This window comes from Dermochelys coriacea, chromosome 1 (genome assembly GCF_009764565.3).
Source record: "Dermochelys coriacea isolate rDerCor1 chromosome 1, rDerCor1.pri.v4, whole genome shotgun sequence".
In the NCBI taxonomy this organism is placed as follows: Eukaryota; Metazoa; Chordata; order Testudines; family Dermochelyidae; genus Dermochelys; species Dermochelys coriacea.
Genome location: NC_050068.2, coordinates 307,571,178 through 307,597,425, shown reverse-complemented (window position 1 = coordinate 307,597,425; position 26,248 = coordinate 307,571,178). Strand labels below are relative to the sequence as shown.

Genomic DNA, 26,248 nt, shown 5'->3' with positions numbered 1-26,248 from the left:
TGTGGATGCAGTAGACTTTCACAATTAACTGGAAGGCTGAGAAACCTGAATTCCTTTCAATATTTTATAAGTAGCAGAAATATCATTCGTTTTTATAGAGTATATTATAAAATTATTTTGATTTTTAACAGGCATGTCTTCTGGCTGGACTGTAATAATCTGTACTTACCGTAGGCAAGAGAAATTGCAGTTCTTTGAGTAGTGTTCTGTGGGTGCTTCCCTTCAGGTGCACTTATATCCCACTTGTCTTTGATCAAAGATTTTCATCAGCAATGTCCATTTGGCCAGTATATGCACTGCTGATATCATCGTCCTCTGTGCTGAGGCTATATGAGGCTGCGCAGGCAACTGCCTCAGCCTGAGATGGAGCTTAGCATGTCTACATTGTGCCTGCCTTGGGTTCTTGCTGAGTTCATTCTACTGAGTTTATTTAGTTTAGTTAATTTGTAGTAGTAGTACAGTAGTTAGTTACTGGTTATTGAAAGACTATTTTATTTCTTCTGGGAAAATCCTTTCTTTGAGGGGCCTGCCCGGTTCACAGGGGTTCAAATGTTGCCTCACATGGAGAGAAGCTATCCTGATCAGCGATGGACACTCTAAGTGGGTTCACTACCGGGGAGAGTTGCATGGTCCACAGAAGTTAGCCCTCAAATCCAGAGCACAGAAGAACCGGGAACTCAAGCTGTGACTGTTAATGAAGGAGTGCTCCCTTCTCCCCACTTTGGAGCCAAATCAGGAGAACCCCCGCACCCTGTACATCAGTCCCTCTAGTGCCCCTTTGACTTTGGTGCAACACTCTCCTCCAAAGGGGAAAGCCTTAGAGATCTCCTCTAAAGATCTTAAAAAGAGAAGTTCTAATTCCCCTCTGAAGAGATTCCCCTCTCAAAAAGCCTTGCTCTTAGACGAGGCCAGCAGCCTCAGAGACTTCATCTTCAAGGCGTGGTACTATAAAAGTGAGGGGCTATTCCAGTACCAGTGAGTCAGGAAAATCCAGCAGCTTGAAGAGTAAACCTAGCTCTGAGAAGGCTCCAGCACCATCTAGTGGAGATGATCAGAGAAAACACAGAAGAATATAGGTACCATCAGACTTAACCCTTCTTCTGGTACCTATGTCAAGCTTTTCAATACCATGTAAAACTAAGCCTCCATCTACATCAGCGCTGCCTGTGAATCTCTCAAAACCATCATCACCATTCTGCAGGGACAAGCATTCCAGTCTGTCAGTGCTGCAACAGCACTCAGTGCCACAGCTCCACTCAGTACTGCAAGACATTAGGTATCCAAAGGGCTTATCAGTGATTGCTGAACCAGAGTCTCCATTGCTGGCAAGTACCAAGCATCTCCAGGTACCAAGACCCTCTCAATCTCCAGATCCTTATATATCTCCAGTACAGTCACTTCCCTTTTTGGTCAGAGCTCCCCCATTAGAGGAGGAAGATGATGATGGAGACCTCTCTTCAGTATCATGGATCTCTGTTTAGGGTTCTCCTACATACCCATATATAAACCCCCTTTCTCAAAGAGACAGATTATGTCCAGGGACCTCATGACTCCTGATGAGAGCAACCCTAGATACCACCCACCTCCCCCTTATGGTCCTCAATGGCAGCTTATTGGCAGCAGTTCTCCAGAGCCCTGATCGGTTCCAAGAGTGTTGTCAAAGGTTCTGTCAGTGGTGGCTGCCTACCTGTGTCATCAGGCAATTACAGTATTCCCATACTTTGATGATTGGTTGCTCAAGGTTCAGTCATACCAAGAAATGTTGTCTGCCAAACAGAAAGCACTTTTTGTTCTTGGACTTGGGTTTTCAATTGAAAGTAGGACAATCCACACTGACTCCTGTTCAGAACATACAATTTTATAGGGGTATCCCTGTATTCCTTGGCATCCAGGGTCTTCCTTCCCTTGGACAGATCCACAACACTATCAAACCTTGTCAGAAATATTCAAAGGAAACCCCAGACTTCTGTCAGAAACAGTCTTCAACTTCTAGGTCACATGGTAGCTTGCACTTTTGTGACAGAACATGCAAGATTGTGCCTTTGCTGTTTCTAATGGTTGCTCAGACCAGTTTACTTACCAAACAGATACAGCCTAGACAAACAGGTGTCAGTTTCTCAACAAGTCAGATACTCCCTAGACTGGTGGAATGTTCATCACAATGTAGGGGTACGGATTCCCTTCCTTCAACCAATGCCAATGGTAACCATAACCCCAGTTGCATCCCTGTTAGGCTGGAGGAGGGCGCACCTCAGTGCTCTAATGTTACGGTGCAGATGGTCACCCTAAGAATCCACCCCCCATCAACCTGTTGGAGCTCAGAGCGGTCAGAAATGCCTGCCTTCATTTTCTGCCTCTCATCAGACACAGGTGTATCGAAGTTATGATAGGCAATGTGGCCTGCATTTATATATCAGTCGGCAAGAAGGAGCGAGATCCCCTTCCCTCTGCGCTGAATCAATAAGGTTATGGAACTGCTATATAAAACATTGCATAAGAATTTCAATAATGAATGTCACAGCTGACACTCTCAGCAAGTGTTTTTCCCAAGACTACAAATCAGGGTTGGATTCCCAGGTTCTTGTCGGCATATTTCAGAAGTGGTCCTCTTTGCCATAGCTATAAACAAAAAATACTATCTATTCTATTCCAGGAGGGGCTTAGGTCATAATTTATTGGGGGACACCTTCCTCCTCACTTGGACGAAGAAACTGTTTTATGCATTTCCCCCAACGCTTCTGATTCTCAAAGTGGTGAACAAAATCAGACAGGATAAGATCCTAATAGCCCCAACACAATCAAGGCAGACTTGATTTCCTGCCTGTTTCGCCTAGCTCTTTGTCCAGTGATATATCTTCTAATCATTCCTCTCCCAGTATGCCAGTCAACTGCTGCATCATAATCTGAGCATTCTCCGCCTGAAGGCATGGCTCCTTGATGGTTCGTGGGGTTAGAGTTGGTCTGCTTTGCAGAAATACAATAGATAAAATAGGAAAGATTCTACCAGAAATACCTTCAAAAAGTGGAGAAGATTTAGTCACTGGTTTGAATTCCAGAATCCTGTCCCTAAATGTGCTTTGTTTCCTCTTGTTCTGGTATACCTGCTACAACTAAAGCAAATGGGTCTATCACTTAGTTCTCCCAAGATTCAATTGGCTGCCTTAACAGCTTTTCATACCATTATTGGAGGTTCTCACTGTTTGCTCACTCTACAACCATAACGTTCATGAAAGGTCTGGGTAATCCATTCCCACTGGTGAAAATCCCCACCCCAGTTTGGGACCTTAATTTGTCTCTTAAAAGACTCATGCAATCTCCTTTTGAACGAATGGTGTCACGCTCCTTACTGAAGTTGTCCATGAAAACAGCCTTCTTAGTGGCTATTACCTCAGCCCACAGAGTTGGGGAGATGGGGCCTTCATGGTAGACCCTCTGTCAGAGTTCCCTCCCCACTCTGAACTCTAGGGTACAGATGTGGGGACCCGCATGAAAGACCCCCTACGCTTATTTCTACCAGCTTAAGTTAAAACTTCCCCAAGGCACAAAGTCGTTGCTCTTGGATTAGCGAAATAAAATTAGCAAAATGCTGCCACCACCAAGTGATTTATCAAACAATCAGGGAAAGGACCACTTGGAGTTCCTATTTCCCCAAAGTATCCCCCCAAGCCCTTACACCCCCTTTCCTGGGGAGACTTGAGAATAAACAAGATGAGCACAAACTAGCCTTGGATTTTTAAGACTCAAAAAACCCAGTCAGATTCTTAAAAAACAGAACTTTATTAGAAGAACAAAAAAAAGATAAGAGAACAACTCTGTAAGATCAGAATGGAAGATAATCTTACCGGCAGTCAGATTCAAAATATAGAGAATCCCTCTAGGCAAAACCTTAAGTTACAAAAAGACACAAAAACAGGAATACACATTTCCTCCAGCACAGCGAATTTCACAAGCCAAAACAAAGAAAACCTAATGCATTTTCTAGCTACATTACTTACTAACTTCACAGGAGTTGGAGGGCTTGCATCCTTGATCTGTTCCCGGTAAAGGTATCACACAGATAGACAAAAGCCTTTTCCCCCACTCCAGATTTGAAAGTGTCTTGTCCCCTCATTGGTCATTTTGGGTCAGGTGCCAGCCAGGTTACCTGCACTTCTTAACCCTTTACAGGTAAAAGGACTTTGCCTCTGGCCAGGATGGATTTTATAGCACTGTATACAGAAAGGTGGTTACCTTTCCCTTTGTATTTATGACACCCTTCTTTCACAGTATTCTGCAAGGACAAAGTTACTTTACGACCACACACCAAGTTTCTTCCTAAAGTGTCTTCTGAGTTTCATGTGAGTCAAGTCATTTGCCAGTGTTCTTTCCAAAACCACATAATTCCAATCTGGAGACTGTGTTCCATACTGAAGATGTCAAGAGGGTGTTATCTTCGACCTAGATAGGATTAAATAGTTTTGTAAATCTCCTAGACTGCTCATTTTGTTTGTAGACAGATCTAAAAGTTCTCAATGAAGTCACAGTCTGTATCTATAGCTCAACCTAAAAATGTCCCAGTATCTCAGATCTGCAGAGCTGCTACGTGGTCTTTGGTACATACCTTCTCCAGGCACTACGCCTTAGTCAGTGCCTCTAGAGCTGATGTAACAGTTGGCAATGCAGTTCTTTCCTCTGAGGCTTCCTCCTCCTTATGGGGATACTGCTCGGGAGTTACCTGAAGTGGAGCACCCATGGGGACATTATTCAAAGAAGAAAGAGAGGTTACTCACCCTGTGCATTAGCTGTAGTTCTTCTAAATGTGTCCCTCTTTGGGTGCTACACTACCCACCCTCCTTCCCCTTTGCTTCAGAGTTTCCTTCTGAGATGCAGCAATGAAGAAGGAACTGAGGGCAGTTTTCTCATGCAGCCTAATATAGCCTCGCTGCAGGGCATGAGGATATCAGCAGCACATGCATGGGCCAAATGCAGACTGCTCATGAAAATCTCAGATTAAAGATGTGTGGGGCGCATGCACATCTGAAGTGGAGCACCCATAAGAGGACACATCTCAAAGAACTGCAATTACTGCCCAGGGTGAGTAATCTCTTTTTTCCTTACCCTATCAGCCTCAATCCATACTTGAATAAGAATAAGGCTCTCTAGAAAAAGAGCCTGACCTGGTGGTGTGTTTAGGATCAGTTCAGCTCCCATTATAACAGTACTTCTCAGGATTGGAACTACATTGAAAGGAAGGACAGTCCAGTTATTAGGGTAATAGTCTAGGATTTGGGAGACCTGGGTTTAGTTCCCAACTCTGCCAAAGATTTCCTCTGTGATCTTGGGCAAGTTGCTTACTCTCTCTGGGCCTCAGTTTCCCCTTTATTTAATATGGAGATAATATTACTTTCTGTTCTCACAGGGTGTTGTGAGATAATATAAATACATTAAAGATTATAGTAATCGGGACTTATAACTATCTAAGATAAATAGTCTTGAGGTCAAATTCTGAGAAGTGCTGAGCATCTCTAACTCCCATTCGTTCCCAAGAGACCACTCAGACTCTTTCAGGATCAGGTTCTCAGAAAACTTCAGAGTGAATTGACAAAAACGAGGAGTCCGGTGGCACCTGAAAGACTAACAGATTTATTTGGGCATAAGCTTTCGTGGGACTCCATGCATCTGAAGAAGTGGGTTTTTTACCCACTAAAGCTTATGCCCAAATAAATCTGTTAGTCTTTAAGGTGCCACCAGACTCCTTGTTATTTTTGTGGATACAGACTAACATGGCTACTTCTCTGATAGAGGGGATTGAGTAATTCCTCATTTCTAATATTCTTAATCATTTACAGTTATAGAAATATATTAAAAATAGCTTGAAATTTGGATGATAACATTTAGTTGTGAAAGTGTGAGTAAAAACTACATCTATATTTTTCACAGAGCTAATGAAAGGATAGCAGATGCCAATGCAAAACTCCTTCATGAGCGCCACAGGAGCAAATCTTTAATTGCTAACAGCATTGTAAATGGAAGTCTTTCTGCAAGTCCAGTCCTGGATACAACTCAATTTGGCAATCTCGGCAATAATTTAACACTAAATAGAAGTCTTGGTCTTGGAGGAAGTTTCATAAACCCAACTGGAAATGCATTATCTTCAAAAAACAGAGTGGAAGCTTATCTGGCTAAGGTGAGTAATTACAGATATCATTCTAAATTATTTTTATATAATTTAGGTTAAAGCATAGTCTTATCTGTTTTAGTCTTATTAATGAGCATGCATTTTAAATGCAAAATATATATCCCAATGCTTGTAACCTAATAGTGTGAAAACCACAATAATTAATCATGAAAATAAATAAATATATAATTTTAGAGGGAAAAGAGACTATAGTACTTACATACGGTGGGCTGTATGGGCCTGTGTGCAAATAAGCAGGCACACAAGCCAGACTATATGGCAATTAACATCTAACAAGAAGAAAAAAATCTTAAGAATATTTGTCCTAGGTTGCAGGAAACTCCTAACACAGGTGCATATTATTTATTTACATAGAAAGATCATTTGTATTATGAAAGAGTGAAGATAAAAAGCTCATGATGTTGTCAGTCTTGCTAACTTTAATTTAAAAGAGGGGTACAAAAATTCTGAAGAACAAGTATTAGTTAACGGTACATTTGCCTTCCTCTGTTACCTACCTAATGTTTATGCTATATACATGCTTCATAGGGCTCCACTCTTTGGCAAGTGACTAGGCACATGAATATTGGCCAGTTGCGCCCCGTTATAAGAATGTTGTACAATGGGGTTGCCTGTATTTAGTATATATCCCATGGTGAGGAATTTATGCCATGAACAGTAAATATTTACTCTTTAATAGCTCCTTAGCTTAGTCTCTTTGGGCTGTCTCAGGTTGAAGAGTAGCATAATATAGCAAGATAAATAATACCATAAATGTACTGTATTATTGCCTGGTTTCCTCTTTTGCTGAAATATGAATGGTAAATAATAATTAAAAGGTAAAACTAATTGTTCTTCAAGTTACTGTCAACACAAATTCTACCTTGAGTGTGTATGGATTCCATGCATGCAAGGTTGGATTGTTTTTCAATAGCAGTGTCTATTGGGGCCATGCTTGTAGCCTGGGAGCCCTTGCAACCACCATAGCTGAGGATAAAATGGGCTGGGCAGCCTCAACCACCTCTCAATTCCTTCTTAATGCTTGTGGCTACAAAATGGAACCCCATGGTGTCCACTTCTCTTCATCTACAGAGAGTATTTGGAGCTATTGTCTGGTATTGAGTTGGTAGCTTACATAAGCTTAGTTAACACTGTGGGGGGAGGGAGTTTTTACTTAATATCCGATTTCTTGCACACACACACCCCCAATCTCTCTGTGTAAGAGCTAGACACTTCTCCCCTCACCCCATCTACACAGGCTCAGAATGACTGAAGTCAAGTCTCCAGGATTCAATATTTGCCTGTCCTGCGAGAGAGCAGTATCTATCAGTGATGGACATTCAAGATGCCTCTTAGGTGTAAGAGAAGGACACGTAGCTGAGTGATACTTGGTACACAAATATCTCTGAGTACCCTGAAGCTGCATCACAAGGAGACGTCTATGCATGCATCTTCAGATCCTGGCAAGTGACCTTAGAGACCTACTCTATCCAGTCAGTCACACACACTCCAGCAAGTTATGATGTCATCCCAAACTCACAGAACACTCGGAATACTCACTCCTCTGGCATTGACCCAGGAGAGGGACCATAAGGAGCACTGCTCCTCAGACCCAGGAACGTATAAATCTTCCTTCCCAGTCAGAAGACTTAAGTCCTCACCTGAGGCTCTGACACTCCAGTCACTTGAAGCTGAGCCTCACCCAAGTACATCAAAGCCGAAGTCGGCATTGACAGTCACTTCACACAGTAAGCACTTTGCCATTTCTGATACCACTCAGGCAGCAGACTCCTCTCTGGCACTGGATAGGTCCATACAAATGGCAGCAGCACCAAGAAAACCCGTGATGCATACATAATGATGGCGCCCCTACGAGGCACCCACAAGTATTCTGAATTGATAAGGGAACTTCTAAACTGGTACTCTCCCATCCCATGTGTCGTCCTCCTACCAACTCTGGCTTCATTAGTCTCCATGCAGTATCAACCCTTATGTTGGGAAACCAGCTTCCTCAGTGGTCTTCAGACCAAGACCACCTCTTGCCTACACAGCAGATTGAGCCAGTTCTAGTACCCACTCCCAGACATCATCAGTTTCTGAAAGGAGAGGAAGACCTCAGTGGAGATGACCTCTCCTCTGACCACTCACAATCTCTAGCTATTTCCTCCTCACCTGCTGATGAAACGTCTGACCCTCCTCCTACATCCTCTTCAGTATGGTTGAAAGTTTTTCAGGAACTGATGAGACTAGCAGAAACATTGGATATCCTATTAGAGATAATCCAAGAAAAGCATCATAAGATATTAGCCTTTCTCCACCCATCATCTTTAGGCAAAATGACTTCACCTATTAATATAGGGGTTTTGGAACCAACAGAGGTCATCTGGGACACTCCTGCATCCATTCCCCCCACAACTTCCAAGTGCACAAACAAGAGATACCAGGTGCCAGCTAATGGGCACAAATACTTTTTAGAATCCCAACCTCAGTACCCTGATTGTCCAGGCTGTTCATGAGAAATCTAAACAGCCCAAATCCATTCCCAGAAAGAGACAAAGAAATTAGATTTTTTCAGACAAAAAAATATACTTCTCAGCGAATCGTCAACTAGGAGTTGCCAGTTATCAAGCACTTCTTTTTAAGTATGATGCCCACTTTTTGGACAGGCTCTTCACCTTGACATAGAAGCTCCCCTGTGAATACTAGGAAGAGTTAAGGTCAACCATGACAGATGGACAGCTCACTGCTAGAACATTGCTCCATGCAGTGCTTGATGCATCAGAATCAGAGCTATGGCTTTGACAATGAGAAGGTCGTCCTGGCTATAGACATCTGGTATCCCTCATGAAGTCTAAGTGACCATACAGGATCTACCCTTCCCAGGTAATTAACTGTTCAGTAGTGACACTGATGGGGCATTGCACTTTCTTAAAGATACAGAGAACCTTCCAGTCACTGAGGCTTATGTGATCCAGCTCTTAGAGGTAAACAACAATGTTGTCAGCAGTCCTTATATAAATTCAGCAGCAATGCTATCCTCAACAACGCACTTCATAGCCACCAAGGAAGAGGCAATGTTTTCACCAATGACATTTCTTGAGCTCTTCCTTGGCACCCCTGCAACAGGGACAGTTGGTCACAAAACATCTCTGAAAGCAATGTCGAGAGCCCAGCTGGACCACCTGTGTATCGACTCCCTTCTATTCATGTTGGCAACCACCTATTTTATTTCAGAGAAGCTTGGGCTGGGATTACTTCAGACCAGTCAGTCCTCAAGATAATGAAAAAGGGGTATCCCATCCAGTTTCAAGATGTTACAATCTCCTCCCCACCCTTCCCGCTCATCCTCAGAGATCCCTCTCACGAGACACTTCTAAGACAATAAATTTAACACTGGGAATAGTGGAGGAAGTTCCTTAAGGATTCAAAGGAAAAGGGCTCTACTCCCACTACTTCTTGATTCCAAAGAAGAAGGGGGCATGGAGACCCCACCTGAATCTTCAACATCTCAGTCCTTTTGTTCAATTTTTCAAATTCAGGATGGTCACCTTAGCCTCTGTTATCCCCTCTTTGGATCCCATGGGCTGGTTCACAGCTACTTTCACATTGTGCTGGGAGTATCACACAAAATATACCTTAGTCACCCTTAGGCTTCATCTGATTTCCACATTAATCAGTCCCCTCAACAAGTCACCTACTCCGTACAAAAAACTCTAGCTCTCTTCAGCCTTCTGGGACTCAATGGTCAACAAAAACAAATCCACACTAACTCCAACACAATGCATTGAACTCACAGGGGCAATGTTTAGATTCCAGGTTAGCAAAGACATACCAACCGCAACAGAGATCAGACATCATATAGCAGTTCCAGGTGCATTTCATAACGCAAGTGAGAACTTCTCTAAAGATTTTGCCACGCTTCACTTTTGTCCACTTGAAGTGTGGTTGAAATCAGTGTATCTGCTCAGTGCAGCGTGGACAAGAAGGGCCACACAGAAGTCCTGTGATCATTTGATTGGTGGGCCCAGCAAAATAAGTGTGTTGGAAAGTTCCATTTTCCACATCCCTTCCATCAAAGATTAATCATGGACACCTCCACTTAAGGGTGGGGAGCACACCTGAATCAACTTCAGATTCAACAGAAATGAATCCTCCTGAATCCTCCTTACACATTGCTATGCTAGAACTCAGAACAATTTGTTTGGCATGCAAGGTCCTTTCTGCCTCTCTTTCAGGGGCTTTCAAGTGCTTACCAACAACACCATTGTAAAGTGTTACATCAACAGGTAAGGAGAAGCCCAGCCATCCCCTCTGTGCCAGGAAGTCGTACTTGGAGCATTCAGCATCATGTCATCCCACTAACTATTCATCCTCTGGGGCATTAAAACATGCTGTAGTCTGCCTCAGCAGAGGACTCTTGGAGATTTGTGAATGGTCCCTCAAGTGTTTGACTCCCTGGGCTATCTTGTACAGATGAGGGTCTCTGACAGTAGACCTGCTTGCTATATGCCATAACAACAAATGTCCAAGATTTTGCTCTAGAGAAGGCAGGAGTCTGGGATCCTCACAGATACCTTCCTCATCCCTTGGACACCAGGGGTGATGTATGCTTTTCCACCAGTACACATGATTCCGAGCACACTTGGAAGTTCAGATAAAACCATGATAGCCCAGCTTAATCCAGGCAGTTGTTTTGTTTGCACCTGATTGAACTGTCTGTTCAGAAGCCAATCACCTAACTGGTTTTACCCAACCTGCTGTCTCAGAACAATACCCAGGTCCTCCATCCAGACCCATAGACCCTGCACCTGGCAGTTTGGAGTCTGGTTGACTGACACCTACAGAAAGGAGCTGTTTTGCAGCAATCCGACTCGTCTTGCTTCAGAAACATAAAGCCTTCAGCAAGGAAAACTTACCAGTCCAAATGGAAACAATTGTTTATTTAGGCTGAACAACATCACTGCTCACCTCTCTAGACAATAGTTTCAAATATAGATTATTTGCTCTTGTTAAAGCAATCAGGACTATCCCTGTGCTTGGTTAGAGTCCAGTTGGCTGCAATCTCAGCAAATTATCCCCCAGTATAAAGCTACATGATATTTTGTCACCCAACTGTCGAAAAATTGCTGAAAGGACTAAGGTTTTCCACCAGTCCCTGTCCCTTGCGATCTGATTGCAATGTCTAGTTTAATAGGTTCTTCCTTCAAGCCCATGATTACCTGCTCCTTCCATCACATCTCAGTGAAGATGTGGCCTTCCCAGTGTCCATGCCCCTGTCCAGAAGCATATGGGTGATTCAGGCCTTTAAAGCAGGCCCTCTTTATAACATCATTCACAAGGACAAAGTCACTCTTTGGTCTTATCTGAAATTGCTGCCTAAGGTAGTCTTAGACTTCCACATTAATGAGTTTCTTCATCTGCCAGTCTTTTTCCCCAAACCTCATTCTTCACCTGCCGAAGCAAACCTTTACACACTGGATGTAGTTAGAGCAGTCTTTTTATTTGGACAGAACTAGATAGATTGATTAGAGCTTCACTGAGACTGTTCAGTACTTTTGTAGGACAGATGAGGGGACAACAGATATCCTTGCAGAGATTGTCTAAATAGATTTTGAACAATATACATACTTGGTATGTATTATTAAAGAATTATATTACCCTAGACACATCTGGTCTCATTTGATTCGAGTCCACTGGGCCTACACTGCCTCTTTTAATGGACCCAATGACTGAGATATGTAGAGGAGTTATATGGAGTTCAGTCCATACTTTTACCATTCAAGCCTCTAGATCAGATGCAAGCTTTGGTCAGGTGATTCTTCAATCAGTACTTAAATATGACTCCTTTACATAATCTGGGCACAGGATACTGCTTGCTTATCACTAGGGCTGTCAAGCGATTAAATAAATTAATCATGATTTATCGTGCTGTTAAACAATAATAGAATACCATTTATTTAAATATTTTGGATGCTTTCTACATTTTCAAATACTGTATATTGATTTCAGTGACAACACAGAGTACAAAGTGTACAGTGCTCACTTTGTTTATTCTTTATTACAAATATTTGCATGTAAAAATCAAAAGAAATAGTATTTTTCAGTTCACCTAATACAAGTACTGTAGTGTAATCTCTTTATCATGAAAGTTGAACTTACCCATATAGAATTATGTACCAAAAAAACCTGCATTCAAAAATAAAACAATATAAAACTTTAGAGCCTACAAGCCCACTCAGTCTTACTTCTTGTTTAACCAATCGCTCAGTCAAAGAAGTTTGTTTACATTTGCAGGAGATAATGTTTCCCGCTTCTGATTTACAATGTCACCTGAAAATGAGAACAGGTTTTCACATGGCACTGTTGTAGCCGGTGTTGCAAGATATGTAGGAGCCAGATGCTGTAAAGATTCATATGTCCCTTCATTCTTTTACCACCATTCCAGAGGACATGCATCCATGCTGATGACAGGTTCTGCCTGATAATGATCCAAAGCAGTGCGGACCAAAAGATGTTCGTTTTCAACGTCTGTGTCAGATGCTACCAGCAGAAGGTTGATTTTCTTTTTTGGTGGTTCGGGTTCTATAGTTTCCACATCAGAGTGTTGCTCTTTTAAGACTTCTGAACACATAGCTCCACATCTCATTCCTCTCAGATTTTGGAAGGCACTTCAGATTCTTAAACCTTGGGTCAAGTGCTATAGCTATCTTTAGAAATCTCACATTGGTACTGTCTTTGTGTTTTGTCAATCTGCTGTGAAAACGAAAAACAACTGCTGGGTCATCATCTGAGACTGCTAAAACAAGAAATATATGGCAGAATATGGGTAAAACAGCAGGAGACATACAATTCTCCCCCTCCTCCTCCCCGAGGAGTTCAGTCACTATTTAATGAATTAATTCATTATTTTTTTAACAAGCATCATCAGCATAGAAGCATGTCCTTTGGAATGGTGGCCGAAGCATGAAGGGGCATACAAATATTTAGCATATCTGGCATGTAAATACCTTGCAATAGCAGCTACAAAAATGTCATGTGAACACCTGTTCTCACTGTCACGTGACATTGTAAATAAGAAATGGGCAGCATTATCTCCCGTAAATGTAAACAAACTTGTTTGTCTTAGTGATTGGCTGAACAAGAAGTAGCAGTGAGTGGACTTGTAGGCTCTAAAGTTTTACATTGTTTTGTTTTTGAGTGCAGTTATGTAGCAAAAAAGTCTACATTTGTAAGTTGCACTTTCACGATCGAGATTGCACTAGAGTACTTGTATGAGCTGAACTGAAAAATACTATTTCTTTTATTTATCATTTTTACAGTGCAACTATTTGCCATCAAAAATGATAATATAAAGTGAGCACTGTACACTTTGTGGTCTGTGTTAGTAGTAATTGAAAACAATATATTTGAAAATGTAGAAGAACATCCACAAATATTTAATAAATTTCAATTGGCATTCTATTGTTTAACACTGCAATAAAAACTGCGATTAATCACGATTCATTTTTAATTGCAATTAATTTTTTGAGTTAATCGCATGAGTTAACTGCGATTAATTGACAGCCCTACTTATCACCAACAGTGAAATCTGTTTCAGAGTAGCCACCGTGTTAGTCTGTATTCGCAAAAAAGAAAAGGAGTACTTGTGGCACCTTAGAAACTAACAAATTTATTTGAGCATAAGCTTTCGTGAGCTACAGCTCACTTCATCGGATGCATTCAGTGGAAAATACAGTGGGGAGATTTATATACACACAGAGAGAACATGAAACAATGGGTTTTATCATACACACTGTAAGGAGAGTGATCACTTAAGATGAGCTATTACCAGCAGGAAGGAGGGGGGGAAGGAGGAAAACCTTTTGTGGTGATAATCAAGGTGGGCCATTTCCAGCAGTTAACAAGAACGTCTGAGGAACAGTGGGGGGTGGGGTGGGGGGAGAAATAACATGGGGAAATAGTTTTACTTTATGTAATGACCCATCCACTCCCACTCTCTATTCAAGCCTAAGTTAATTGTATCCAGTTTGCAAATTAATTCCAATTCAGCAGTCTCTCGTTGGAGTCTGTTTTTGAAGTTTTTTTTGTTGAAGGATAGCCACTCTCAGGTCTGTAATTGTGTGACCGGAGAGATTGAAGTGTTCTCCAACTGGTTTTTGAATGTTATAATTCTTGACGACTGATTTGTGTCCATTCATTCTTTTACGTAGGGACTGTCCCGTTTGACCAATGTACATGGCAGAGGGGCATTGCTGGCACATGATGGCATATATCACATTGGTAGATGTGCAGGTGAACGAGCCTCTGATAGTGTGGCTGATGTGGTTAGGCCCCATGTTGGTGTCCCTTGAATAGATATGTGGACAGAGTTGGCAACAGGCTTTCTTGCAAGGATAGGTTCCTGGGTTAGTGGTTCTGTTGTGTGGTTGCTGATAAGTATTTGCTTCAGATTGGGGGGCTGTCTGTAAGCAAGGACTGGCCTGTCTCCCAAGATCTGTGAGACTGATGGGTCGTCCTTCAGGATAGGTTGTAGATCCTTGATGCTGGGTTGGAGAAGTTTTAGTTGGGGGCTGAAGGTGATGGCTAGTGGCATTCTGTTATTTTCTTTGTTGGGCCCGTCCTGTAGTAGGTGACTTCTGGGTACTCTTCTGGCTCTGTCAATCTGTTTCTTCACTTCAGCAGGTGGGTATTGTAGTTGTAAGAATGCATGTTAGAGATCTTGTATGTGTTTGTCTCTGTCTGAGGGGTTGGAGCAAATGCGGTTATATCGTAGAGCTTGGCTGTAGACAATGGGTCGTGTGGTGTGATCTGGATGAAAGCTAGAGGCATGTAGGTAGGAATAGCAGTCAGTAGATTTCCGATATAGGGTGGTGTTTATGTGACCATCGCTTATTAGCACCGTAGTGTCCAGGAAGTGGATCTCTTGTGTGGACTGGTCCAGGCTGAGGTTGATGGTGGGATGGAAATCTGTGTGGACAGTTACTCAAAAAAGAAAGGTTACTTAACTTTACAGTCAGTAAGTGAGGTTCATCAATATGTATTGTCCACACAGATTCCACAACCTGCCCTCTGTCCTTGCTAATTCAAAGTCCTGTTACGTGGGATTCTTTATCAGTGAAGAAACTGAAAAGTGGTTGAGGTTGTCCCATCCCTTATATCCTTGGTTATGATGGTTTTGAGAGCTCCCAGGACTCAGGAGCAGCCCCAATGGATATTGATATTTTAAAAGAATTTGATATTGTGCACGTGGGGCACATGCATGTTCAAGGTGGAATTTGTGCAAACAACGCATCACAAAAAAACACAGTTACAGTAAGATAAGTAACTACTCTTTCTTCTTCAAGTGCTTGTTCAGGTCCATTCCATATTAGGTGTGTGTGCTCGCCACATGCACCGGTAATGGAAGTTTTTTCCCTCAGCAGTATCCAGACTGGCTCTAGTGCCCGCATGGTGCAGTATAAGGGGCACCGCCAGCTACCCCCACCCTTAGTTGCTTCTTGCCACCAGAGATGGTGTTGGAACATCTGCTGCTTCAGCTAGCATTGTTTCACACGAACTTCGAAAACCTGTAATATAGTTAGTAGTTTCTTTGTTACCCTTAGTAGTAGTACTCAAACGCTTCGTTAGTCCCAACGGGAGTCAGCAAGGGGATGGGGCATGCCCTGGTCCCCAGGCTTTAAGCCCTGCGACTGTTGCAAAGGGCCTGTGCCCACCAGCAATCCACATCCCAGCTGCCTAAGGTGCTTAGGCGAGGGGCACGTAAGTGACAAGTGTCAGATCTGTAAGTCCTTTAAACCTAGGACGAAGAAGGAGCATGATATCTGTCTGAAAAAGCTCCTAATGGAGTCGGCATTTACTCCGGCACCGGAGCAATGGTCTGACTCCACATCCAGCACCGCGGACTCCATGCGCAGTGCTTGGCTGGTACTGTCTACGAGCCATTACTGATCCCACTCCATGGCTCTAGTCAAGAAGCCGAAAAAGACTGGGAGGGGAAGATCTCCTACCTCCCGTAAGGAAAAGGAGAGGGCTGGGCGTGAGCCACGACCCATGCCAGGCAGCTCAATGCCCCCTTCAGGAAGTCGGGCCCCAGCTCAGGTCAAGCAGTGTAGCCCATCCCTCGCCTGTGACTCCGGATAGCGGTGCAGGCCCCAGCCAGCTTCAGGTGCCATTGATGCCCGAAGCTCTTCAAGCAGCTCAGGAGAGCCTTATGGTCCCTGTGCTGCCCACACCGGCTCCAGCAGTACCCCGGTCTTGGGGAAAACCTGTGCTGGGACCTATGCGGGTGTCCCCACTTCAGCAGCACTGTTCCCGATCGAGAGGGACATCCCGCCATTGCGCACCCACCAGAAGCCGTCATGCCTCAGGACTAGAGACGCAGGCTTAGCAGAGCCCTCTTTGGTCTCCGCACAGGGGGCACCGATCGAGGGACTCAAGGTGTACCTCGCCGGTAGATTGGCACAGATCCTCTGAGGCACGCGCTACCTGGCAAGAACTCTTGGACCGGCCCCGACTGTCTCCAAGGGCCCGGTACCAATCACGGGGACTGATCAAGGATCAGAGATCACAGATCACCAGATCATCATCGCCCATCTCCTAGCAGTTGGTCACCTTACCCAGGAAGATCCTCCCGGCAACCAGCCCCTATTAGCTCCCGGTCCCGTTCGACGTCCCAGTACAGGTCAAGTAGAGTGAGGCGTGAATCGCCAGGTCTCTGACGCAGATCCGCTGAACGCTATCAGTCCCCGAGATCCCAACCAAGATGCCTGTCTCGTTCGGACAGGTTGGCTTCGGGACACAGTGATGGGCACCGGTCAGACAAGAGCCACCATTCCACCCGATCCTGGTCACCCGGTACCAACCGCTCTGTTTATACCTCCGGCACTAAACGAGGTTCCCTGACCACAGGGCTAGCCCCGATACGTGCACTGCCCCGATACCTGCAGTGACCACAGGGCTAGCCCCGATACCTGCATCATCAGCACTGAAACCTTGTCAGACGGGGCCCCCTCACCCAGTTCCTCAAGGTGACACCAAAGTGCACCACAAACCTTTGAAAATGGTCGCGTCCATCCTGGGGCTTCAGGCAGAGGAACTGGAAGAGCCCTCAGACTCCGTTTGATGTCCTCTGCTCCTTGGTTCCTGCCAGGGTGGCCATACCCCTTCATGAAGGGGTATCCAAAATCACTAATGCCCTGTGGCAAACCCCCTCTTCCCTGGTCCCTATCTCTAAGAGGGCTGAATGCAAGTACTTTGTGCCAAACAAGGGGCATGAGTACTTCTCCTCCTACGGGGCCCCCAATTCCCTTGTGGTAGAGGTGGTTAATCACAAAGAGAGTCAAGGACAACCCAGAGCCACCCCCAAAATAAAGACTAGAGGAGGTTGGATCTCTTTGGGCTTAAGATTTATTCATCCTCCAGCCTTCAGCTGAGAGTGGCCAACCACCAAGCCCTCCTTGGCCGATATGACTTTAATATGTGGCAAGCCACGGCCAAGTTCGAAGGGTCACTCCCCAAGGCTTCCAAGAAGGAGTTCCGAGCAATCCTCGATGAGGGCATGACCATGGCCAGGGCAGCCTTCCAGGCGGCTTTGAATACTGCTGATGCTGCTGCCCGCACCATGGCTTCCACTATCTCCATGCGGCAAGCCTCCTAGCTGCTCCTCTCTGAGTTGCCCTCTGAGGCTCAGCAGTCAATGAAGGACCGATGGCTGAGCCCTATTTGCGGAGCAAACAGACAGCAAGTTCCATGGCCTTAAGGACTCCCACTCCACCTTGAAAACCCTGGGTCTTTATGTCCCAACCCCAGCACGTAAGCGGTTCAAATCGCAGCAGCCTCAGGGCCAGGGGAGCCAGCCTTGGCAGGACCAGCCTCACAAACGAGCCAAAGGCTACAAGCACCATTGGTGCCACCCGCCTCCACCCTCTGTCCAGTTGGGCTCGACCTGTGCCAAGCAAGGGGCCAAACAGTCATTTTGTGGATGTGCCCGAGGGCAACCTACCAGACTATTCCCCGGATCCATCTGTCCCAGTGTTCTCCAACCGCCTTTCCCTTTTCCTCCCTTCTTGGACCACTATAACCTCGGACTGATGGGTTGTCAGCATGGTGGAGCAGGGTTATACCCTCCAGTTCCTTTCTAACCCCCCCTTCCCATCTGCCTTCCCTGTCCCTCTTCAGGGACCCCCCTCACGAAAGTCTCCTCACACAGAAGGTAAACGGGTTGCTACAGCTGAGAGTGGTGGAGGAAGTTTCTCTTGACTACAGGAACAAGGGGTTCTGTTCCTGGTATTTTTTAATCCCAAAGGCCAAGGGCAGTCTACAGCCCATCCTGGACCTGCGAGACCTCAACAAGTACCTAAAGAAGTTAAAGTTCCACATGGTTTCCCTGGCTTCTATTATCCCCTCCCTGCATCCGGGAGACTTGTATGCCACCGTCGACTTGAAAGACGCATACTTCCACATAACAAACTTTCAAGGACACAAACGCTTCCTCCGGTTTACAGTGGGGCCCCACCACTACCAGTTTGCGGTTCTCCCATTTGGGTTGGCGACAGCACTGAGAGTGTTTACCAAGTGCATGTCGGTGGTAGTAGCTTACTTCAGATGACAGGGTATCCAGATCTACCCATACCTCGATGACTGGCTCGTCAAGGGCAGCTCCAAGTCTCAAGTTCAAAGGGATGTCCCGGTGCTTCAAGCCATGTGCCACTCTCTGGGCCTACTGGTGAATGACAAAAAGTCAACATTAGTGCCGTTAGGAAAGGAGTACTTGTGGCACCTTAGAGACTAACAAATTTATTAGAGCATAAGCTTTCGTGAGCTACAGCTCACTTCATCGGATGCATTTGGTGGAAAAAACAGAGGAGAGATTTATATACACACACACAGAGAACATGAAACAATGGGTTTATCATACACACTGTAAGGAGAGTGATCACTTAAGATAAGCCATCACCAACAGCAGGGGGGGGAAAGGAGGAAAACCTTTCATGGTGACAAGCAGGTAGGCTAATTCCAGCAGTTAACAAGAATATCAGAGGAACAGTGGGGGGTGGGGTGGGAGGGAGAAATACCATGGGGAAATAGTTTTACTTTGTGTAATGACTCATCCATTCCCAGTCTCTATTCAAGCCTAAGTTAATTGTATCCAGTTTGCAAATTAATTCCAATTCAGCAGTCTCTCGTTGGAGTCTGTTTTTGAAGCTTTTTTGTTGAAGTATAGCCACTCTTAGGTCTGTGATCGAGTGACCAGAGAGATTGAAGTGTTCTCCAACTGGTTTTTGAATGTTATAATTCTTGACGTCTGATTTGTGTCCATTCATTCTTTTATGTAGAGATTGTCCAGTTTGGCCAATGTACATGGCAGAGGGGCATTGCTGGCACATGATGGCATATATCACATTGGTAGATGCGCAGGTGAACGAGCCTCTGATAGTGTGGCTGATGTGATTAGGCCCTATGATGGTATCCCCTGAATAGATATGTGGACAGAGTTGGCAACGGGCTTTGTTGCAAGGATAGGTTCCTGGGTTAGTGGTTCTGTTGTGTGGTGTGTGGTTGCTGGTGAGTATTTGCTTCAGATTGGGGGGCTGTCTGTAAGCAAGGACTGGTCTGTCTCCCAAGATCTGAGAGAGCGATGGCTCGTCCTTCAGGATAGGTTGTAGATCCTTGATGATGCGTTGGAGAGGTTTTAGTTGGGGGCTGAAGGTGATGGCTAGTGGCGTTCTGTTGTTTTCTTTGTTGGGCCTGTCCTGTAGTAGGTGACTTCTGGGTACTCTTCTGGCTCTGTCAATCTGTTTCTTCACTTCAGCAGGTGGGTATTGTAGTTGTAGGAATGCATGATAGAGATCTTGTAGGTGTTTGTCTCTGTCTGAGGGGTTGGAGCAAATGCGGTTATATCGTAGCGCTTGGCTGTAGACAATGGATCGAGTGGTATGATCTGGATGAAAGCTAGAGGCATGTAGGTAGGAATAGCGGTCAGTAGGTTTCCGATATAGGGTGGTGTTTATGTGACCATCGCTTATTAGCACCGTAGTGTCCAGGAAGTGGATCTCTTGTGTGGACTGGTCCAGGCTGAGGTTGATGGTGGGATGGAAATTGTTGAAATCATGGTGGAATTCCTCAAAAGCTTCTTTTCCATGGGTCCAGATGATGAAGATGTCATCAATGTAGCGCAAGTAGAGTAGGGGCATTAGGGGACGAGAGCTGAGGAAGCGTTGTTCTAAGTCAGCCATAAAAATGTTGGCATACTGTGGGGCCATGCGGGTACCCATCGCAGTGCCGCTGATTTGAAGGTATACATTGTCACCAAATGTGAAATAGTTATGGGTCAGGACAAAGTCACAAAGTTCTGCCACCAGGTTAGCCGTGACAGTATCGGGGATACTGTTCCTGACGGCTTGTAGTCCATCTTTGTGTGGAATGTTGGTGTAGAGGGCTTCTACATCCATAGTGGCTAGGATGGTGTTTTTAGGAAGATCACCAATGGACTGTAGTTTCCTCAGGAAATCGGTGGTGTCTCGAAGATAGCTGGGAGTGCTGGTAACGAAGGGCCTGAGGAGGGAGTCTACATAGCCAGACAATCCTGCTGTCAGGGTGCCAAATCAGATGTCAAGAATTATAACATTCAAAAACCAGTTGGAGAACACTTCAATCTCTCTGGTCACTCGATCACAGACCTAAGAGTGGCTATACTTCAACAAAAAAGCTTCAAAAACAGACTCCAACGAAAGACTGCTGAATTGGAATTAATTTGCCAACTGGATACAATTAACTTAGGCTTGAATAGAGACTGGGAACGGATGAGTCATTACACAAAGTAAAACTATTTCCCCATGGTATTTCTCCCTCCCACCCCACCCCCCACTGTTCCTCTGATATTCTTGTTAACTGCTGGAATTAGCCTACCTGCTTGTCACCATGAAAGGTTTTCCTCCTTTCCCCCCCCTGCTGTTGGTGATGGCTTATCTTAAGTGATCACTCTCCTTACAGTGTGTATGATAAACCCATTGTTTCATGTTCTCTGTGTGTGTGTATATAAATCTCTCCTCTGTTTTTTCCACCAAATGCATCCGATGAAGTGAGCTGTAGCTCACGAAAGCTTATGCTCTAATAAATTTGTTAGTCTCTAAGGTGCCACAAGTACTCCTTTTCTTTTTGCGAATACAGACTAACACGGCTGCTACTCTGAAATTAGTGCCGTTAGCAGTTAGCAGAGGATAGAGTTCATTGGAACAGTCCTCGACTCGACCTGCACCACGGTGTTCCTGCCACTGGAAAGGTTCCACGCATTGACAAACCTCATCACGGAAATCTCCACGTTCCCTTTGACTACAGCCAGGGTCTGTATACACCTGCTGGGTCACATGGCAACCTGCACTTACGTGATCCACCTTGCCAGGCTCTGGGTGCAGCTCCTGCAACTGTGGCTGGGGACGGTCTATTCCCAGTCCCAGCACCCCCTAGAAACGATCATTACCATTCCACAGGCAATACTTACCTCGCTGCAATGGTGGACCAACTGAGGGGAAGTCCGGATGGGGTTCCATTCAACAAACCCCTTCTCTCCATCGAGTTGGTGTCAGACGCCTCAGACTTCGGCTGGGGTGCGCACCTCGGCAACGGCCAGACACAGGGAATGTGGTCCCCAAAGGAGGTGAGGTTGCATATAAACATCAAAGAGCTCCGAGCAGTCCGGCTGCCGTGCATTCTTCCTGTCCCACCTCTTGGGCAAGGTGGTACAAGTCCTGATGGACAACACAACCTCGATGTTCTACATCAACAGGCAAGGGGGAGCGCGCTCATCGGCTCTCTGTCAAAAGGCACTCTATCTATGGGACTTCTGCATCAGCCACGAAATCCACCTGGAAACTTGTCACTTTGCCCGTGTCAAGAATATGCTGGCAGACCAGGTCAGGAAGGACTTCTCCTCTCACCATTAGTGGTCACTCCATCTAGAAGTAGCCTGCATGATCTTCCAAAGGTGGGGAACTCCCCAAGTGGACCTGTTCACTACCAGACAGAACAGGAAATGCACCGGTTTTGTTCTTGGCAAGGTCTGAGCAAGGGCTCCCTCTCCGATGCTTTCCTCCTGTTGTGGTCAGGGAGCCTGATGTATGCATTCCCTCTGATTCCACTCATCAGCAGGATCCTGGCAAAGATCAAGAGAGACAATGTGCAGGTTGTCATGATCGCCCCGGCATGGCCTCGCCAGCATTGGTTCGTCATGCTCATGAACTTGTCAGTGGCCCCACCCTGGCCCCTGCCCAACTGTCTGGACCTGCTGTCACAGGACCATGGTTGGCTCCTACACCCCAACCTCAAGTCCCTCCACCTCTTGGCATGGATGCTGTGTGGCTGAACCCAGAGGAACAGACCTGTTCAGAAGGAGTCCAGCAGATCCTCCTGGAGAGTAGAAAGCCTTCAACCAGACTGACTTACCTGGCTAAGTGGACGAGGTTTTCCCGCTGGGCATCCGAACGCTGCATCTCTCCCTCACGTTCTTCCATACAGGCTGTCCTGGACTACCTGCTCCATTTGAGGAAGCAGGGCCTGGCACACTCTTCTATTAGAGTGCATCTCGGGGCCATCTCTGCTTTTCACCAACTGATCCAAGGACAGACAGTGTTTTCTCATGACATGACGATCTGATTCTTGAGAGGGCTCGAGAGACTCTTCCTGCAGGTGCGGGCTCCTGTCCCATAGTCCTCTTAACTTGATCCTCTCTAGGCTCACCGGTCCGCCCTTTGAGCCGCTGCGTTCTTGCTCCATTTCCCACCTATCATGGAAGGTCATGTTCCTAGTGGCAGTGACGTTGGCAGGATTAAATTAAAAATTTAAAAATTAAATTAAATCTGAAATTAAAGCCTTGACCTCAGAACTTCTTCTACAAAGACACGGCTCATCTGCAGCCCCACCAGGCCTTCCTGATGAAGTTGGTATCCATATGAACCAGAACATCTTCCTCCCGGTGTTCTGTCCCAAACCACACAAGACCAGTGAAGAGAGGCATCTGCATGTGCTGGACATCCAAAGGGTATTGGCTTTTTATTTAGAATGTACCAAGCCTTTCCGTAAATCAACTCAGCTCTTCATCGCTACAGCAGATAGAATGAAAGGCCTTCCCGTGTTCTCCCAGAGGATTGCCAATTGGATCACCTTGTCCATAAGGACATGTTACAACCTGGCGGGGGTTCCACCATCATCAATTGTCAGAGCCCACTTGACAAGAGTACAGGCGCCTTCGGCGGCCTTCCTGGTGCACATCCCTATCCAGGACATCTGTACAGCTGCAACGTGGTCCTCTGTCCACGTGTTCATGGCTCATTATGCCATCACTCACCAGGCCGGAGATGATGCTGGATTTGACAGAGCTATGTTGCAATCGACATATCCATGAACTCTGGGGCACTGCTTTGGAGTCACCTAATATGGAAAGGACATGAGCAAGCATTCGAAGAAGAAAAGACAGTTACCTTTTCTGCAGCTGGTGTTCTTCGAGATGTGTTGCTCATGTCCATTCCACAACCCGCCCTCCTTCTCCACTGTCAGAGTTTCCAGCAAGAAGGAACTGAGGGTGAGGGGAGCCAGTGGCACCCCTTATACCGTGCCATGCGGGCGCCACTCCAGAAGGCACCAGAGCCGGTCCCCTACGGATACTGCTGAGGGAAAAACTTCTGGCACCCGTGCATGTGGTAAGCACACACACCTAATACGGAATGGACATGAGCAACACATCTCGAAGAACAGTAGTTACGGAAAAGGTAACTGTCTTTTCTTCATTAAATGGGTTCACAGAATCTCTTGAACTGCTCAGCATTTAGCCTAACAGGGATCACATGTTCAATGCATGATCTTCACTCTATGAAGAATGCATTGGCCTCCTACTATGAGGCTCAGGAACCACCAAACTATATTTAGAAAACTTGAGTACGGGATTCTTCACAAAATATCTCTCAGTTCCCTTCTGTGAATAAGACTTTGCTTTCAGCTCAGTCTTAGTTTCTCTCTTTTTTCCCCCCCATTCACTTCACCATTGGTAGGAGCTGAGAAATATTTTTTGTCACTTCAGTGACAAGTTCTTCAGTTTAGTTCTACAGTAGAATCCATTTAATCAGCATCCTGTTAAAAACGTGTCTGCTTACTGAACCTGAGAAAATGGCTTCAGGACAAACCAATATGAATTGAGTAGCAGTGGCAAATCTAAAGAGGGAAACGTTCTCTTGATAATTACGAGCATATATTTAGGACAGACTATGGACATGTTGTCTATTGAAGAACTAACCGATGGCAAAAAAAGCAAGCAGCAGGGGATAGGCAATCCAGAAAGAAGGAAGTAAGAAAGCAAAGATTAGAAATGGGAGACAGAAAAGTTGAAGGGCAAAGGGGAGGAAGCAGCCAAACAAGGAAGAATATGAGTTGGGATAGGAGTAGAAGGGAGGGAATGAAGAGCAGCAGGGAGAAAATGGAACAGAATAAATAACAGGAAGAACAAGGGGAAGGGAGGAATCTGTTCTATATAGATAAAAGAAAGAGTGCTGTTCCAGCTTAAACAAAAAGGGGTAAGAGTTGTGTTTTTTTAAAGAAGCAGAAAAAGAGAGACAGAGAAGGGAAAGAAAGTGGAAATGGAAGTAGAGAAAATCAGAATAAAGAAATGTAAGCAGGAAAAGAAGATACAGACAACTTTTAGGTTAGTGATTTTTTATGTCTTACTAGATTTTGCAGTGTGTGTGTATATAAGATACAGAAAAGGGAAGCACCAGGGATATACCTCTGCACTGCTCTTGACAGTGCACACATGTGCATGTGTGCTCATAATACACCTACTTTCTTTCCTGCTTTGACCTGCATGAGGACATTAATTCCTTGTCCTACCTCTTGGTGCATCACATTGCCACCAGATAATGCAATCTCAAAGCAGCACATGAGACGGAGATCTTTGACAACAGCCACCAAAATTGGTGAGCTTCTCACTGCTGGTTTACTTTAATCTCTGCTTACCTTAAGGTTTTTATAATAGTGTATTTAAATGCTTTGATCATAACTTATTTTAAAAGAATTAAATGAAACCAATTATAGGAATTTTTTCTCCATTCACTAACTCATTACTGGTTGAAATGAGGCTATGACAAATCAACTAGTTTCTATTATTTCCCCTTTTAGTGGGTACTGAGATCTGAGCACTGTTAACAATAGGCAGTTAATAAGATCAACAGACAATCATTTCTCCACTAAGAATTCTCTTGACAGAGCTCCACTCTTGGGCTACAAACCCCAAAATCATCAAGAATACAAGAACAGCAACTCACTGATCTGTTTGTTACCATATATTGGGGACTCAGGGCTGCTTCCACCATAGTCAGTAGTTTTCAAAATGATCACTTGCTTCAGCTGTACTGTAGTATGGTTAATTATATCAGGTCAGTTTGTCGATTAGCTGTAGTTTCAATTAAAATATTTTTAAAACCTTAAGTAATGTTAATACTGTTTTAAGTTGGATAGTTCTAATCAGTTTCCTGATTTAAAGTTGACCAATCTCGTATCAGATCCAGATAAAATATCTACCATTAAACAGTATGTGCCATGTGGTAACAAAGTATCTGTAAAGGATCAGCACACCAGTTTCCTTGAGTCTCTGGGAGTAGACCACTTCTTGAGGGGGTGCTCAGTTTGCCCTGGGCAATGCTGTTACCAAAAGGATGTGGTCTAGATGGCTGTCAGATTGTGTTCCTCATTTCTGTGATCCAGCTGGCCCAAAGGCTTTGTCAAGGCTTACTTGATCCAAGGTGAGACTGCTACCACATTTTACCTCACAGACATCTTCATCTATCCAGACAAATGCAGCTACTTGGCACACTCTCCACATTATTGCTTGGATTTGTCCTCTAGGAAAACATCCTGTTTCATGCACTCCATCTTCAAGAACTTGTTTTCAAAGAAGGGAGGGCAAACTCTGTCTTAAATAACCTCCCTCTTCTCAAGACATTGACTTTGTTGCTGCTGCTTGGTGTAATTATGATATCATTTTCTTCTGGGGCTTCCCTGGAGCATCTTACTCTTTAAAAAAAAAATTAATAGCAGTGTCCATCTGGG

At 44.8% G+C, this 26,248-nt stretch overlaps 1 protein-coding gene across 30 annotated transcripts in view; it reads left to right on the top strand.

The window, feature by feature from the left end:
• The window catches only part of LOC119854023 (ankyrin repeat domain-containing protein 26-like), a 187,900-nt gene that overhangs the window by 144,907 nt on the left and 16,745 nt on the right, over positions 1–26,248 (top strand). For 28 of the 30 annotated variants that reach the window (XM_043495587.1, XM_043495497.1, XM_043495595.1 and 25 more), the window contains one exon: positions 5,920–6,166. In XM_043495587.1, the coding sequence (XP_043351522.1) occupies positions 5,920–6,166 (247 nt within the window). Of the gene's footprint in view, positions 1–4,849; positions 5,063–5,919; positions 6,167–24,740; positions 24,831–26,248 lie in introns of those variants that run through there. The other 2 variants (XM_043495532.1, XM_043495568.1) reach the window with 2 other exon arrangements.